At 49.9% G+C, this 17,283-nt stretch overlaps 1 protein-coding gene across 1 annotated transcript in view; it reads right to left on the reverse strand.

Moving 5' to 3' along the window:
• Positions 1-2,012: 2,012 nt before the first annotated feature.
• The window catches only part of apc (APC regulator of WNT signaling pathway), a 23,359-nt gene continuing 8,088 nt past the window's right edge, over positions 2,013-17,283 (reverse strand). Inside the window, exons 11-18 of the mRNA XM_028572643.1 lie at positions 13,237-13,414; positions 12,879-13,079; positions 12,111-12,206; positions 11,246-11,385; positions 10,710-10,787; positions 9,061-9,177; positions 8,630-8,844; positions 2,013-7,775 (exon numbers count right to left, since the gene is read on the reverse strand). Coding sequence (XP_028428444.1) covers positions 3,104-7,775; positions 8,630-8,844; positions 9,061-9,177; positions 10,710-10,787; positions 11,246-11,385; positions 12,111-12,206; positions 12,879-13,079; positions 13,237-13,414 — 5,697 coding nt within the window. The 3' untranslated portion in view covers positions 2,013-3,103. The remainder of the gene's footprint in view (positions 7,776-8,629; positions 8,845-9,060; positions 9,178-10,709; positions 10,788-11,245; positions 11,386-12,110; positions 12,207-12,878; positions 13,080-13,236; positions 13,415-17,283) is intronic.

Below are 17,283 nucleotides of genomic sequence, written 5' to 3' on the forward strand. Positions count from 1 at the left end.
ATGTTATCATGAGAAATTAAGATTGGCCAACAGCACGGTTGGAGCACAGGAAAACTTTGACTGGTAATGTGGTCTTCAACTTTGGTTCATCAGACGCTAAACAACCTTTACATCTAGTGTTTCAAAAACATTACTGCAACAAGGCTTGGTTGAATACTTGATTTTGATTGGTCAATCACTTCATTCTGCGATCTGGTAATTCTATATAACAGACCATTACCAAGTATAACAGATTGTTGCCATGGATTTGTGATTATAGAAGGGCTTAAATTGTTTTTTTAAATCAATATTTGTGCTCATACAGAGCTCTAAAGGAAAGAGCTAACAGAGCATTAGTTAGCTCCATTGTTAGCTCATCAGTGGGACTGGTCTTCCTCCAGAGAGTCCTGCTCATCAGTGCTAAAGTTACCCGTCCCGACTGAGTAACCTCTAGGAGTAGCCATGTTATAAGCTGTGGAATAAGCTGGATAATGTAGAGCGAGCCTGTTATTACTATCTCATTACCTGTTTCGCTAACCAAACTGTAACATTGTTTGTCTCCACCTATAGAGTCGTGATGAAACCGAAGTTTACATGTGCCTTTAGCCCAATGCCATTGTTATTGTCATCGCAGGACATCCAGTGGTCAGAGGTCTTAACAACTTGTCACAAGCATGCTGCCTACTGCTTGGACTTAATGCCTGGATATGAAATATCCACCAAAACTGCAGCACACATTTGAGACGTACCAAAGGCTCTTTGTTGGAATACACCCCATAAAATATCATAAACTATCATCTAAATACACAAGTCTCCTCAACAAGTTGTCTTAGATGACTTCTTGTCACTTATCTTACCTTGGTAGGTGAGACTACACATATTTAAACATAATAGCATAATGTGAACTGTTCATGTGACCTATATTGTCTTAAGTTAACATAATCATGCTTAGTTCAACTTCTTCTATTTCATACTATTTAGTTTATACTATTAGACATTTAAAAAAAGATTCTCTTCACCAAAACTCAATGGCCTTTTCAGTCATATCATTGTTGAGCCTTCAAACTAAGCTGACAGGTAACTGTTCAGATTGTCATGCTACATGATGAAAACAAAGTCTTTTGGCAAGTTTTCCAGGTAACAGAATTTTATTGCATTTGTGTTTATTCTAATAAGGCTTAAATGAAAACTGACTCAACGGTTTACTAGTCAATCCCTCATGAGGTTGATACAGTACTGTGTGTAATTCAGCAGCTCTTTAAACAATTTTAAAATGGGATGTCTCACAATGACCATTTATTGCAGGTAATGTTTACCTATATGGCCTGTTCTGTAATAGTACTACTAGTAAATGGTACTGTTAGAATTACAACTTTTGAAACAATGGGTTGCTTAGAGATAAATACATTTCATAATCTTAAATCTGCCTTCCCATGTTGTTCTTCTTAATATGAAATTCTTAACGATGAGAGAGGATTTAACAATCAAAATGTAGTGCTTGGGATATAGATATGCATTTGTATCGCTGTTAATGCAGCATCATTGATCTACCAGAGGTTGTAGCCTGGACTCATTGGAATGGACTTTCACTCACACATGATCAGGTTAATTTGGCTTATAAAATTAACTTATTGCAACTTAAATTATGTTGCTACAAATAACCCATAATCACTTTGTTTAATATCATATACAAGTGAGTTATGCTTTCTGAGAAAATGAAGTTCATCTAACTAAATAATATCAGTAATACTTGATATAGCTGGGTTCACGTTACGTATCGTTAGTGTTCATGCTACTTAAAAAAGCCTTGAAGTAAAAAACAAAACAAAATGCCCAATGAAAACTCTTAGCTCTTAGTAAAACAAAGGTATTACTTTTTAGAAGCATCTCATCTTAAGGTCTACTAGCCAGTCAGAAGCAGAGTATGAGGGTCCTGACAGTACCTAGGTAAGGACTACTAGCCAGTCAGGAGAGTATGAGGATGTGCCCTGACAGTACCTAGGTAAGGACTACTAGCCAGTCAGAAGCAAAGCCAGGTTTGTTAACATGTTGAATTTTATTGTTCATCTCTTTAACATTTCACCAAAACGTTTTTGCCTTTAAGTCATTTTCCGTCAGCATCAACATAAAAACAGTGAATACAGCCATGATTAACACTGTGGAAACTTTTTTGGCAAAAATCATTTTTGTTTTAAATTATGTGCTTCAAAGTTAAAAGGTTTTAAGGTTTTACAGCAATAACTTACGTTTTACAGTGTTATTTGTTTCCAAGGCGATACAGAGAGGAAAGTTTTCAGCCAACTGACGATTTCTCATCCAAAGTCCTTAAAAATTCACTCCAACTGTTCCTCACGGCTTTCTAAGTGTTTCTGATTGGTTGAGTTCAGTCAGCTGGCAGCAAGCTACCCTCTCTGATTGGTTGAGTTCAGTCAGCTGGCAGCAAGCTACCCTCTCTGATTGGTTGAGTTCAGTCAGCTGGCAGCAAGCTTCCCTCTCTGGAGTAAACGAGTGAGGTTCTGAGAAACTAAGAATCTTTCATTTAAACATTTCAAATTGTTTCTGCTCCTGAATGAATGAAAAATAAAATGATGTCCCGGTTGAAAAGGATTTCTTTCTTAAGAATCAAAACAAACGGGACATTTTGGATTATTTTAGGATAGAAGACACGTTCAACTCCCCAAACTGTCTCCACAGTTCATCAGAACCAATCAAAAAGACATGAAAACTTCCACCAGAGCAGAATGAGCTCTGACGCTACAGCTAGCAGAAACATCATCATCATTGTCCTCGTCATTGTTATATAACCACGGTAACTGTCATCTTGTTATGTAACCATGGTAACTGTCATCTTTAGGGGGCGGGGCCATGCAGGAACACAGGCAGAAAGGGGCGGAGCTAAGCGCTACACATCATTTTAGTGGTATAAAAACATAAAAAGTTCATTAAAGTTTTCTCTCGTTGAATAAAGAACCTTGACTGACAGGTGAGAGGAGCCAATGAGGGGAAAGGAGGGAGGTGTGGGGGCGGGGCTTAGCACTTAAATACAGACTCACTTTCTCCTCCATTTCAAACTGTCTCAACGGCCATTTTGTGTCCCACCGTTTCAGAGTCTTTCAGTTTCTTTTCACACCGAGGTCACGATGTATGAGCCGCGCTCGCCGCCGCCGGCTCCGCCCTCGCCGCCCTTCGGCTCCCGTTTCTTGGTGACGGGCGTGGGGATGAGCGAGGGCCGCGTGGGCGTGGTGGAGGACGATGTCGTGGTGGTTGGCGTGGTGCTGACGATGACATCGCCGCTGGTCTTCCTGGGGCTGGGCGTGTAGTTGAACGGGCTGACCCGCGCCGCCACGGCGCCGCTGCGCTGCGGACCGCGCTGCTGCGGCTGCTGATGGCGTTCGGGCGGCGCCGGCTTGTCGTCGAGGCTCTCGCAGCTCCGGCGCAGGTTGAGGTTGGAGGAGGCGGGGCTGTCGATGACGGGCGGGGCGTTGGCGCTCGGCGAGCGGGCGGAGCAGGACGAGGACGAGCGCGGGTTGTTGACGGGACAATCCTCCAGACGCACCCACACGTCGCTGGCCGAGGGCTCGCCGCCGCTCTTCTTCCTCCACGTCCCCTTCGCCTCCTCGCCGCCGCCGCCGCGGCCCGCCTGCCCCCCCCCCTTCTCGCTGGACTCCGAGGACGCCGACAGCACCGAGGACGAGCTGCCCGTCCTCTTCCACGTGCCGACGCGCGGTAACGACGTCGAGTGTTTCCCGCCGCCAGCTCCTCCCGCCCCGCCGCCGTTTTCCCGCTTCCAGGTGCCGGTGCGGCTGAAGCGTGATGATGTCACTTCCTGTGGGCGTGACGGGCTCTCTGAGTGCGAGCGGCTGGCGGCGCCGGCGGACTCCTCGAGCTTCCTCTTCAGCGTGGGGCTCGGGGCGTCCTTGATGAAGGTCGACTGGCGGACGAGCGCCGGCTTCTCCGGCTCCGCCTTCGGCTTCTTGGTTGCCGTGGAGACGGCGACCCTCGGGGCCGACTCGCTGCGCGGGATGCCGCCGCCGCTCCTCGGCGCCGCGCCCGGTTTGGCCGGTCTGGATGTCGCAGACGACGACGACGACGCACTTCCTGGAGATGCGGTGCGCGGCGTCTGCAGCAGCTTTCCTGCCTTCTGATTGGCTGCCGTGGAGGAGCGAGATGGCGTGGAGTCCCGAGAGGCTCCGCCCCCTCGGTCGGCACTGTCGCTGCTGCCGGCGGTGGCTGCTCGCGGTTTGCTCCGCCCCCGGGCCGCCTGCTCGCCGCGCGGCTTCCCCGTGATCAGGCTGCGGTACACCTTCTTCCCGCCTCGCAGCGCCTTGGCGTCCTCCTCCTCAAGCTCCGCCTCCTTCTTCTTCTTGGCCTCCAGCGTGCTGCGCTCGCCGGGCTTCAGGATCCTCGCCCCCCCGCGCTTCTCCTCCTTCTCCTCCGCCTCCTCTGCGCTGTGATTGGCTGCCGGCAGGCGGAGCGGCGAGCCCACAGACTTGAGGGACAAGATGGAGTCGGAGTCGGAGGACGGCTGGCGAGACAGCGCCGCGGCGGCGGCGGCGTTCAGGCTGCTGACGATGGCGTTGGCGCCCTCCTGGATCGCCTTCCAATCAAACGACTCAGAGTCGGGGGAGGCGGGGCTTCTGGGCGCCTCCGAGGGCTCCTCCTCGGCCAGGATGCCGTCCTCGTCTTTGGGGAGCGTGAGCGGCGCCGCGGCGCCCGGCGTGGCGTTCTTCTTCTTCTTCTTGGGCATGGCGGAGCTGATGCACTCCTGCAACAGGTCGTCCTCCGAGTCGATGCTCAGCGAGCTCAGAGACGAGTTCCTGGAGAAGCAGACGGGCGTGTCCTCCACGTGGAAGGCTCTGGGCGCGTAGCCGCACGCCGCCGGGGGGCGGGGCTTCAGCGGCTCCGGGGGCGGAGACTTCCTGCTTCCTGCTTTGGTGCCATCTTGCTCTGGCGGCGGCGGCGGCGGCTTGTTGTTGTTCTCGTGGTCGATGTCGCTCAGCGAGCTCAGAGACGAGTTCCTGGAGAAGCAGACGGGCGTGTCCTCGATGGAGAACTTCTGCTGCTCGTCCGGCGCCGGCGGGTTGCTCGCCGCTTTGGGTCGGGGGAACACGGCGGCCGTCTGCTGCTTCCTCTTCCTGCCTTCTTCTTCTCTGCTTTTCTTGTCTTCGTCCTTCTCGGCGCCGTCGTCTTCGTCGAAGTCGAGCGAGCTCAGCGAGTCGTTGCGGGAGAAGCAGCAGGGCGTGCCCTCGATGGGCGTGTAGTGATGCGGCGAGTCAAAGGCAAACCCCGGTTTAGCTTTGGCGGCGGTTGCCGTGGGGACACCGTACGGTGCCCGCTGTGGCATCGGCTTCACCGGCGAGGTGGGCTTCTTCTTCTGCGCCTGCTGCAGGCTAAGAGGTGGGGGGGGGGGGAGGGGCGGGGCTTGGTGTTTCCTGGGTTTGGGTTTGGGCATGGCCGCGCTGATGCACTCCGCCAGGATGTCATCACCGTTCTCCCCCTCGGGAAGCCCCGCCTCCTCAGGAAGCCCCGCCCCCTTCCTCTGGCTGCAGGGGGGCGGGGCTAGAGTCACTGCTGCCTCCTCATTGGGCGGCGAGTCGATGGTGAGGTCACTGAGCGAGGTTGCCGTGGAGAAGTTGAGCGGCGTTCCCTCCACGCAGTAAACTCTCGGCACCTCCTCCGGCGGCGCCTCCTTCCTCTGCTGCGATTGGCCGCGGCTGTGAGGGGGGAGGAGCTTGTAAACAGGAAGCTGGCTGTGTTTCCTCGGCGCCGCCTGCTGCTGTTTCTTTGGTTTCCGTGACGACTTGGGCATGGCCATGTTGATGCACGCCTCCAGGATCTCGATGTCGTCGTCGTCGTCGTCCGATTGGTCGAGGATCGGCTCGGCCGGCTCCTCCTCCTTCCTCTCGCCGTCCGTCGCCTCCTTCATCTCCGCGGCGATGAACGGCTCGTCCAGACTGAGCGCGCTCAGACTGGAGGCGCGGGAGAATCCGCGCGGCGTGCTCTCCGTGGCGAAGTGCAGCAGCACGTCAGCGCCGCTCTCCTCCCGCTGCTCCTTATTCTCCTCCTCCTCCTCCGCCGCGCCCTGCTCCGGCGGCGGCGGCGGCGGCGTCTTGGCGCGGCTGGGCGGCATGGTCTGGCCCGGGCTGTCGGGCAGGTCGCTGGGGCTGACCACGCCGCTCGGCACGCCGCTGCCGGGCTCGCTGGAGCGCACGGAGCTGGCGATGGACGAGGTGGAGAAGGAGTCCAGGGAGCTGACCGAGGTGCAGCGGCTGAACATCAGCGGCGTCTCCTGGGCGTACGGCGGCTCGGGGGGGCTCTTCGGCGTCCGGGCGCCGGACGATGATGTCACGTGGTGGTGGGCGTGGCCGTGATGGTGGTGGTGACCGCGCCGTCCCCGTGACGACGGAGCGGCAGCGGCAGCGGCGGCGGCGGCCGTCTGGCTCTCGGCCTCCTTCCTCTGCTGCTCCGCGGCGTGCTGCGCGGCGTCCTTCTCGCCGACGGGCAGCGTGGGGTAGTCGTTGCGGGGGGCGCCGCCAGCTCGGCGCTTCCTGGCGCCGGCGTCCCCGTCGTCCTCGTCCTCGGAGGACAGCGAGGAGAGGGAGGAGCCTCGCGAGAAGCAGATCGGCGTGTCCTCCACGCAGTACGTCTGCGTCGACTCCACCGCGCGATTGGCCGAGTTGGCCGGGAGGCGGAGCTGATTGGCCGAGGCGGCCGGGAGGCGGAGCTTGTTGGCGGAGGGCGGGGGAGGAGGGGGGGCCGCGGGGGAGCCCGTCTCTTTGCGGGCGGCTTCGGCGCCGTACTTCAGGCTGTAGTCGATCGGCTGCTCGGCCGCCGAGTCGCTGCTGTAGTTGGATGTTGCCGTGGCGACAGCATAGCGCGGCCGCGGGCCGGGCGCCATGCGGGCGCCGGGCACCGCGGCGTCCCCGTCTCTCCGCCGGGCGCCCGGCTCGTCCTCGTCGCTGTCCATGCTGCCGCGGCGGCGCGGGCTCTGCCGGCCCGAGTTGAGCTGCTCGTCGGAGTACTTCAGGCTGTAGTTGATCGGCGTGTCCAGCTCGCCGCCGTCGTCGTCCGCCATGTGGTTGGCGCTGCGGATCTTGTGCGCCAGGTCGGCCGGGTACTTCCTGTACAGGCACTTGTTGGCGGCGCTCTCGTCGGACGAGTACAGCGGCTCCGCGGACGGTTTGGTCTTGCCGCGGTTTCCGTACCCGTCGGCGCTCGTCACACTGTTGAGGCTGTCGCTGGACGCTCGCACGCTGGGCGGGAACACGGGCCGGGGGTACGGCGCCTCCTCGCTCCTCTTCGGCCCGTCGGCGTGCTTCGGGCTCGCCAGCACCGGCGTGTTGGTGTAGGAGCGCGTGGCGGCGCCTCCCGCGGCGGCGCTGCAGCCGCGGCCCTTGCGGTGCGCGGCCTTGGGGCTCAGGTTGTCGATGTTGTCGAAGGTCTCCGACAGCTGCTGGGCGTCCAGCTCCTCAAACAGCGCCTTCTGCTTACGGGCGTGCAGCGAGGGGGCGCCGGCGCCCGGCGACACCACGCTGGCGTCCTTGTAGCGCGCCGGGCGGTTAGCCATCAGGTTCCTGAGGGCCGCGGCGCTGCCCATGGCGATCATCTTGTGCCGGGAGTGGATGAGGTTCCTCAGCATGCCCACGGCGCCCAGCTCCCATAACGCCTCCTGGTCTCTGGCGTCTCGGGCCGACAGGTTCCACAGCGTGCCGCAGGCGTTGGACACGATGGTCAGACTGTGAGACTTCAGGTGCTGCAGCAGCGTGGGCAGGCAGCCGTGCTCACGCAGGATCTGCCTGCAAGACCAAACACAGGGAGGAGAGACCTGTGAGACACATTCTTTACAGTAACCTTCGTTAGATTTGTGTTTGGTCAGGGTTAACTAACTAACTAACTAACTAACTAACTAGTTAGATAGTTAACCCTGACCAAACACAGGGAGGAGAGACCTGTGAGACACATTCTTTACAGTAACCTTCGTTAGATTTGTGTTTGGTCAGGATTAACTAACTAACTAACTAACTAACTAACTAACTAACTAACTAACTAACTAGTACGTGTCAAACTCAAGGCCCGCGGGCTAAATCCGGCCCCTTGCAGATTTAGATCTGGCCTGTATATCAATTTGGGTTCATAGTAAATTTTGGCCCCCCTAGTTGTGCGCCAAACTAAAAACACAGGAAAGTGTTTTTTAAAACTGTAATTACCTGACATTCAAAGCAGAATTTGGCAGATTTGCCGACTCTGAGACTCAGAAATTCCCCAGAAGCAGAGAGAGAGTTTTCATAATCGGGCTGAGAAACTGGTTGTTGTTAAAAAATGTAATCATTGTTCTAAATTCTACGATGCCTAAGGAACTCTTGATGACTTCTGTAGGGCTTCATGTCAACAAAAATGTCAGAAAGAGCAACACATTTACAAAAAGGTGACAAATGTCTGAGAAAGACACAAAAACGTCGGAACAAAAACAACCCAAATGTAAAAAAATAAAATAAAAGTGACATGCAGTAACAAAAGCACGTCAATAATCTCTCTATGTCTGGCCCTCGGTGGGATTCTCTTTTTCCAGTGTGGCCTTCTGGGAAAATGAGTTTGATACCCCTGCTTTACAGCCACCTTCGTTCCACATGTTTCCTTCACCCCGGTTTACCTGTGAGCCTCGTTGGTGGCGATGAGGCTGGAGACGTTGCGCAGGATGCCGCCGCCACTCTCGATGATGGCGAGTGTGTTGGTGTGGCTGCGGTGCGTCAGCGTTCCCACCAGGAACGCCAGAGCGCCGTCCACCACGCAGATATCTGCCTTGTTCTCCGTGCAGTGGGCCGACAGATTCCAGAGCGCGCTCAGCACCGACTTCAGAGTCGACTCCTGAACAAAAGACAAATAAAGTGAAGAAACAGAGGAACCGGGTTCAGGGTTCAGGGGCGTCTAAACGCCTCACTTTCTCAACGTGTAGGAACATATAAAGCTTGTTTCAGGTGGTCAAACACTGATGAAAACCTTACTATTAATTATTAATGTTATATTAGATCCTCTGAATCATACATGCTGCTCCTTAGGGATAAATAACATGTTAGTATTTACCTTCTGGACCTCGAGAGCACAGCCCGAGAGCGCCCGCACGCTGCCGACCTCCCGCAGCGTCTTCTTACTGTTGACATCCGCACGCCACGACAAGTTCCTCAACACGCTCGCTATCACCTGAAAACATGAAACAAAAGGACACAAATATAAAAAAAATGGCTCGTCAGTGATGTCAAACATTAACGGTGTGTTATGGCTGATTAATATCCATTACATACAAAGTCAACCCAAGACGGATAAACAAGAAGTAGCAGAGCGACTGGGGCGAGGACGCAAAATTTGCATCATTCCACAAGTTAGCTTGAGTTGAAATATTCCCCTGTAAGTGTGAGTGGGTCAGGGTTTAGATTCTCTGATAGGCTGACGTTGTTTAAACACAATCCTGTATTTGTCTACGGAGCTGCCCGAGGCCCACATCACAAAACCAAAACTAGTGGCGTCAAAAGGAATTAGTGTTAACTCGTTATTAGGGTTAGTTTGGAAGCTGTATAAACAAAACTAGAAAATTACGCAGGAAATTTTGACAGTGTGTGCCTACTACTTGGTGCACACTTGAATAACACTGGCTAACATCTGCTGTTTGACATGTCCTGTAAAGAGAGGACAACACAGCCTACCGTAAAGAGTCTCCATGATAGGTGTGTGTGTGTGTAAGAACTTGTTGCTATGGTGATTTCCACAGTGAGGGAGTAGAGGAGGGAGGGGGAGACAGTATCTTCCATGGGTCAAACATGTCCATTTAATGACAATTATACCGGTTAAGTTTGTTTGGTCATTCAAAACATTTATTATATTATTATAACAATATTATCATCACCAGAGAAATACAGGTCTGGCGAACACATTGATGTGGTTTTTATGTTTGTGGTGTCAAATATATGGGACACAGAGCAGGTAACAGGGAACAGTCTGTGTCCTTCAGATATTTTATTTCATTGTTTCTATCAGCAGTTGGTATGAAAAGAACAAAACGTTTACGTCCGGTGGATTCCACAGTTACATGTCTGAGACCGGCACAACATTTCCTACATTCTGACCAACCATGATGTATGAAGAGTGAAAACTGTAGGAGAGAGAGCAATTTGTTTGGAAAGATTTCAGAGAATCGTACTGCAGCTCCCCCCTCTGTTCTCCCCTGGCCACATACACACACACACACACACACTGGAACATCTGAACGGTCTGAAAAGACGACGATACGTAAACTGTGATTGGGTAGAAACCGTGCTTGATATCAGAATGCCCATTCAGCCCAATAAAGGCCAAAGTCTTGTCATCGGTTTAAACTTGTAATTATTTTTCTACATTAAAGTATGGCGATACAGCATGGCCCCAAAGAGGGGTTGTTTTGAGTGACGTTAGGCGATTTCCCGAACATTTCCCATTAAAGTCTATGCGAAATTTTGCAGCATTTTCTTTGCCGATTTCGTGAAAACCGCACGGCAAATCTCTTAGAAAAGTCATAGCACACCATTCCTGATCATAACATACGTTTTGATGTATTTTTTGTGCATGTGTTGGCAACGCTCTGTGACTAGTAGCGGGACAAAAATGTAGCGGAATAAGTATGGGGGATAATAGTCCTTCATTCACTGAATAAAATAATCTCCCTGGCAAAAAGAGAAAACTAAGATATGAGAAACATGTACCTGCTGCAGGTCTTCACTGTCGGACTTCAGCTGGGCAACCATCGCTCTCATGCAGCCCTTCATGGAGCACAGCGTGGCCTGATGGGAAATATATACAACAGCACTGAGATCTGTCCGTCTGTGTGTGTGTGTGTGTGTGTGTGTGTGTGTGTGTGTGTGTTTTCTGTGTCTGTGTGTGTGTCTCTGTGTGTGTTTCTGTGTGTGTGTGTGTGTGTGTGTGTGTTTCTGTGTGTGTTTCTCTGTGTTTTTGTGTGTGCATGCGTGTGTCTCTGCGTGTGTGCGTGTTTGTGTGCGCGTGTGTTTGTGTGTCTGTCTGTGTGTGTGTGTGTGCGTGTGTGCGTGTTTGTGTGTGCGTGTTTCTCTGTGTGTGTGTGTGTGTGTGTGTGTGTGTGTGTGTGTGTGTGTGTGTGTGTGTGTGTGTGTTTTCTCTGTGTGTGTGTGTGTGTGTGTGTGTGTGTGTGTGTGTGTGTGTGTGTGTTTAAACATTTAAAACATGAAGGATGTGTAAGATTATGGTGATTTTGTTTTCCTCCCACCTTATTGGCTACGTCTCCGAAGGTGAGGTTGGTGAGCGCCATGCCGGAGTATCTGCGCAGCGTGACACTGTAATGATCACTGCTCAGACCGAACATCTCGCAGTCCACCTGTAGGAGCTCAGCCACCGCCTGCAGACCTCCTGTAGACACACACACACACACACACACACACACACACACACACACACACACACACACACACACACACACACACACAGGTTAAAGGGTTAAAGGTTAAAGGGTTAAAGGGGGTTAAAGGGTTAAAGGGTTAAAGGGTTAGGGGTTAAAGGGTTAGGGGTTAAAGGGTTAGGGGGTTAAAGGGTTAGGGAGTTAAAGGGTTAGGGGGTTAAAGGGTTAGGGGGTTAAAGGGTTAGGGGGTAAAGGGTTAGGGGGGTAAAGGGTTAGGGGTTAAAGGGTTAGGGGTTAAAGGGTTAGGGGTTAAAGGGTTAAAGGTTAAAGGGTTAAAGGGTTAGGGGGGGTTAAAGGGTTAGGGGGTTAAAGGGTTAGGGGTTAAAGGGTTAGGGGTTAGGGTTAAAGGGTTAGGGGTTAAAGGGTTAAAAGGGTTAGGGGTTAAAGGGTTAAAGGGTTAGGGGTTAAAGGGTTAGGGGTTAAAGGGTTAGGGGTTAAAGGGTTAGGGAGTTAAAGGGTTAGGGAGTTAAAGGGTTAGGGGTTAAAGGGTTAGGGAGTTAAAGGGTTAGGGAGTTAAAGGGTTAGGGGTTAAAGGGTTAGGGGGTTAAAGGGTTAGGGGTTAAAGGGTTAGGGGTTAAAGGGTTAGGGGTTAAAGGGTTAGGGGTTAAAGGGTTAGGGGTTAAAGGGTTAGGGGGTTAAAGGGTAAGTTAAGTGCAGCAGTCAGAGGGTTCCTCACCGAGTTCATTCATGGCGTGACGATGTTCTTCATCGAAAGAAAGTTTCATGAGGACGCAGACGGCCGGACAGATCTGGTGCTCCACAGGAGACGGCACTGAACACACAACACAGGATTTATACACACTCCGTTATTACAACACAGGATTTATACACACTCCGTTATTACAACACAGGATTTATACACACTCCGTTATTACAACACAGGATTTATACACACTCCGTTATTACAACACAGGATTTATACACACTCCGTTATTACAACACAGGATTTATACACACTCCGTTATTACAACACAGGATTTATACACACTCCGTTATTACAACACAGGATTTATACACACTCCGTTATTACAACACAGGATTTATACACACTCCGTTATTACAACACAGGATTTATACACACTCCGTTATTACAACACAGGATTTATGTGTTGCTCTCATGGAGCACAGCATGGCCTGATGGGAAAACAATAAGAATGAGATCTGAAACCTGTCACAGAGCAGGGATCTCTGTCTGTATGTCTCTGTGTCTCTCTGTCTCCCTGTGCGTCTGTCTCTCTGTCTCTCTCTCTGTCTGTCTCTCTGTGTGTCTGTGTGTCTGTCTGTGTGTCTCTGTCTGTGTGTCTCTGTGTGTCTGTGTGTGTGTGTCTGTGTATCTGTCTGTGTCTGTGTGTGTGTCTGTCTGTGTGTGTGTCTCTGTGTCTCTCTGTGTGTGTCTCTGTGTGTCTCTGTGTGTCTCTGTGTGTCTCTGTGTGTGATAACTCACTGGGGTTGTCCTCCTGGTCTGTCCCCCTCTCGTGGTTCTCCTGCCAGGTCCAGCTCTCCTCACAGTAATGTCTCACCTGCTCCAGCAGGTGGAGGACTCTGATCTCTCGCCGCCCGCGCTTATCGTCCGGCTGACTGTGCACGATGTTGTGCAGCGCCGCAGACGCCCGCGCACGGGCCTCCTTACTGCCCCGGGAGTTACCTAGGCAACGGGAGACAAGGCAGTTTTATTTCTATAGCAGAGGTAGCCAGGTCTCATTCAGCAACACAACTAAAGTGGTACAGGTGAGGACACCGTTACCTAGGCAACGAGAGAATCTGAAATAAACAGAGAAGAGCAGAAATAGACAAAGGGTTACCTAGCAACAGGGAGTCCTTGTCGTTGCCGTGGAGCAGCTGGATGAGCAGCGGCAGACAGCCGGACTGACGCATGGCGATGCACGAGTCCTGCGAGCTGGACATGGCGAGCAGCGTCCGCGACATGTCGTCTTTATCGTGGGTCCCCAACATGGACAGAAGACTGTAGACCATCTCTACCTGCAGGGGACAGACCATAATATCATAGTTACCATCTCTACCTGCAGGGGGACAGACCATAATATCATAGTTACCATCTCTACCTGCAGGGGACAGACCATAATATCATAGTTACCATCTCTACCTGCAGGGGGACAGACCATAATATCATAGTTACCATCTCTCATAGTTACCTGCAGGGGGACAGACCATAATATCATAGTTACCATCTCTACCTGCAGGGGACAGACCATAATATCATAGTTACCATCTCTACCTGCAGGGGGACAGACCATAATATCATAGTTACCATCTCTACCTGCAGGGGACAGACCATAATATCATAGTTACCATCTCTACCTGCAGGGGACAGACCATAATATCATAGTTACCATCTCTACCTGCAGGGGACAGACCATAATATCATAGTTACCATCTCTACCTGCAGAGAGACAGACCATAATATCATAGTTACCATCTCTACCTGCAGGGGACAGACCATAATATCATAGTTACCATCTCTACCTGCAGGGGACAGACCATAATATCATAGTTACCATCTCTACCTGCAGGGGGACAGACCATAATATCATAGTTACCATCTCTACCTGCAGGGGACAGACCATAATATCATAGTTACCATCTCTACCTGCAGGGGGACAGACCATAATATCATAGTTACCATCTCTACCTGCAGAGAGACAGACCATAATATCATAGTTACCATCTCTACCTGCAGGGGACAGACCATAATATCATAGTTACCATCTCTACCTGCAGGGGACAGACCATAATATCATAGTTACCATCTCTACCTGCAGGGGGATAGACCATAATATCATAGTTACCATCTCTACCTGCAGAGAGACAGACCATAATATCATAGTTACCATCTCTACCTGCAGGGGACAGACCATAATATCATAGTTACCATCTCTACCTGCAGGGGACAGACCATAATATCATAGTTACCATCTCTACCTGCAGGGGACAGACCATAATATCATAGTTACCATCTCTACCTGCAGGGGACAGACCATAATATCATAGTTACCATCTCTACCTGCAGGGGACAGACCATAATATCATAGTTACCATCTCTACCTGCAGGGGACAGACCATAATATCATAGTTACCATCTCTACCTGCAGGGAGACAGACCATAATATCATAGTTACCATCTCTACCTGCAGGGGACAGACCATAATATCATAGTTACCATCTCTACCTGCAGAGAGACAGACCATAATATCATAGTTACCATCTCTACCTGCAGGGGACAGACCATAATATCATAGTTACCATCTCTACCTGCAGGGGACAGACCATAATATCATAGTTACCATCTCTACCTGCAGGGGACAGACCATAATATCATAGTTACCATCTCTACCTGCAGAGAGACAGACCATAATATCATAGTTACCATCTCTACCTGCAGGGGACAGACCATAATATCATAGTTACCATCTCTACCTGCAGGGGACAGACCATAATATCATAGTTACCATCTCTACCTGCAGGGGACAGACCATAATATCATAGTTACCATCTCTACCTGCAGGGGACAGACCATAATATCATAGTTACCATCTCTACCTGCAGGGGACAGACCATAATATCATAGTTACCATCTCTACCTGCAGGGGACAGACCATAATATCATAGTTACCATCTCTACCTGCAGGGGGACAGACCATAATATCATAGTTACCATCTCTACCTGCAGGGGACAGACCATAATATCATAGTTACCATCTCTCTCTACCTGCAGGGGACAGACCATAATATCATAGTTACCATCTCTACCTGCAGGGGACAGACCATAATATCATAGTTACCATCTCTACCTGCAGAGGGACAGACCATAATATCATAGTTACCATCTCTACCTGCAGGGGACAGACCATAATATCATAGTTACCATCTCTACCTGCAGGGGACAGACCATAATATCATAGTTACCATCTCTACCTGCAGAGGACAGACCATAATATCATAGTTACCATCTCTACCTGCAGGGGACAGACCATAATATCATAGTTACCATCTCTACCTGCAGGGGACAGACCATAATATCATAGTTACCATCTCTACCTGCAGGGGACAGACCATAATATCATAGTTACCATCTCTACCTGCAGGGGACAGACCATAATATCATAGTTACCATCTCTACCTGCAGGGGACAGACCATAATATCATAGTTACCATCTCTACCTGCAGGGGACAGACCATAATATCATAGTTACCATCTCTACCTGCAGGGGACAGACCATAATATCATAGTTACCATCTCTACCTGCAGGGGACAGACCATAATATCATAGTTACCATCTCTACCTGCAGGGGACAGACCATAATATCATAGTTACCATCTCTACCTGCAGGGGAGACAGACCATAATATCATAGTTACCATCTCTACCTGCAGGGGACAGACCATAATATCATAGTTACCATCTCTACCTGCAGGGGACAGACCATAATATCATAGTTACCATCTCTACCTGCAGGGGACAGACCATAATATCATAGTTACCATCTCTACCTGCAGGGGGACAGACCATAATATCATAGTTACCATCTCTACCTGCAGGGGACAGACCATACATTTACCATCAATAGGCCTGCACCATATTCATAGGAAAAAACCATAATATCATGACCATCTCTACCTGCGGGGATATTGTTTTTCCCAATAGGCCTGCGGATATGAAAAAAAAAGACTAATTTTTACAAGATGACATGAACAGCTCTATTTGGGAATAATAAATCTCAACTACTGGGGTGATTCTGTGGGAGCGTGGATCTACAGTACAGGCCAAAAGTTTGGACACACCTTCTCATTCAATGTGTTTCCTTTTTATTTTCATGACTATTTACATTGTAGATTCTCACTGAAGGCATCAAAACTATGAATGAACACATATGGAATTATGTACTTAACAAAAAGTGTGAAATAACTGAAAACATGTCTTATATTTTAGATTCTTCAAAGTAGCCACCCTTTGCTTTTTATTAATAAGGAAATAATTCCACTAATGAACCCTGACAAAGCACACCTGTGAAGGTAAAACCATTTCAGGTGACTACCTCATGAAGCTCATTGAGAGAACACCAAGGGTTTGCAGAGTTATCAAAAAAAGCAAAGGGTGGCTACTTTGAAGAATCTAAAATATAAGACATGTTTTCAGTTATTTCACACTTTTTTGTTAAGTACATAATTCCATATGTGTTCATTCATAGTTTTGATGCCTTCAGTGAGAATCTACGATGTAAATAGTCATGAAAATAAAAAGGAAACACATTGAATGAGAAGGTGTCCTAACTTTTGGCCTGTACTGTACATAGAAAATAAAAATGTAAATAAAAATGTGTAGAACTTTAAATCTTCTGAAGAGATTTTGGAGAGGTTGAGATGACACCATTGTATTAATACTATGGTATTAATACTACTACTATTAATCCAGGCTAAAGTGAATGATATTAATAATGCATCCTCTAGATGTCAGCCTGTGGTCGACTAGCGGGGCTGCTTTGCTTGTTTGATCACCAATGATTGTGATTGGTGGTTGGTGTGCATGCAGAGCCTGCATGTTACGCACTAGCAACAAACTGTGTATCCAAGAGCACTTAAATCCGTGTAAATGCCCTCATATCAGAGATTAGTGTTACGTTTCCAGGCTCTGAACCCTAGCGTTGGTTGGGCCAGACGCCTTGTTTCTTTAGGCTAACTATGTTAGCTTTAGCCCGGCTGCTAGCAGCTTTCTGACTGGGAGAAGTCGGGATTACGTTGCGTTAATCAGGCGATTTCTTTGGTCTTTGCAGCGAACATCCAACCCTGACTACTGTAGTTCAGTACCCAGGGGGAAGCATGTGCATCACACG

This window comes from Perca flavescens, unplaced genomic scaffold (assembly GCF_004354835.1).
Source record: "Perca flavescens isolate YP-PL-M2 unplaced genomic scaffold, PFLA_1.0 EPR50_1.1_unplaced_scaf_28, whole genome shotgun sequence".
NCBI classification, from domain to species: domain Eukaryota; kingdom Metazoa; phylum Chordata; class Actinopteri; order Perciformes; family Percidae; genus Perca; species Perca flavescens.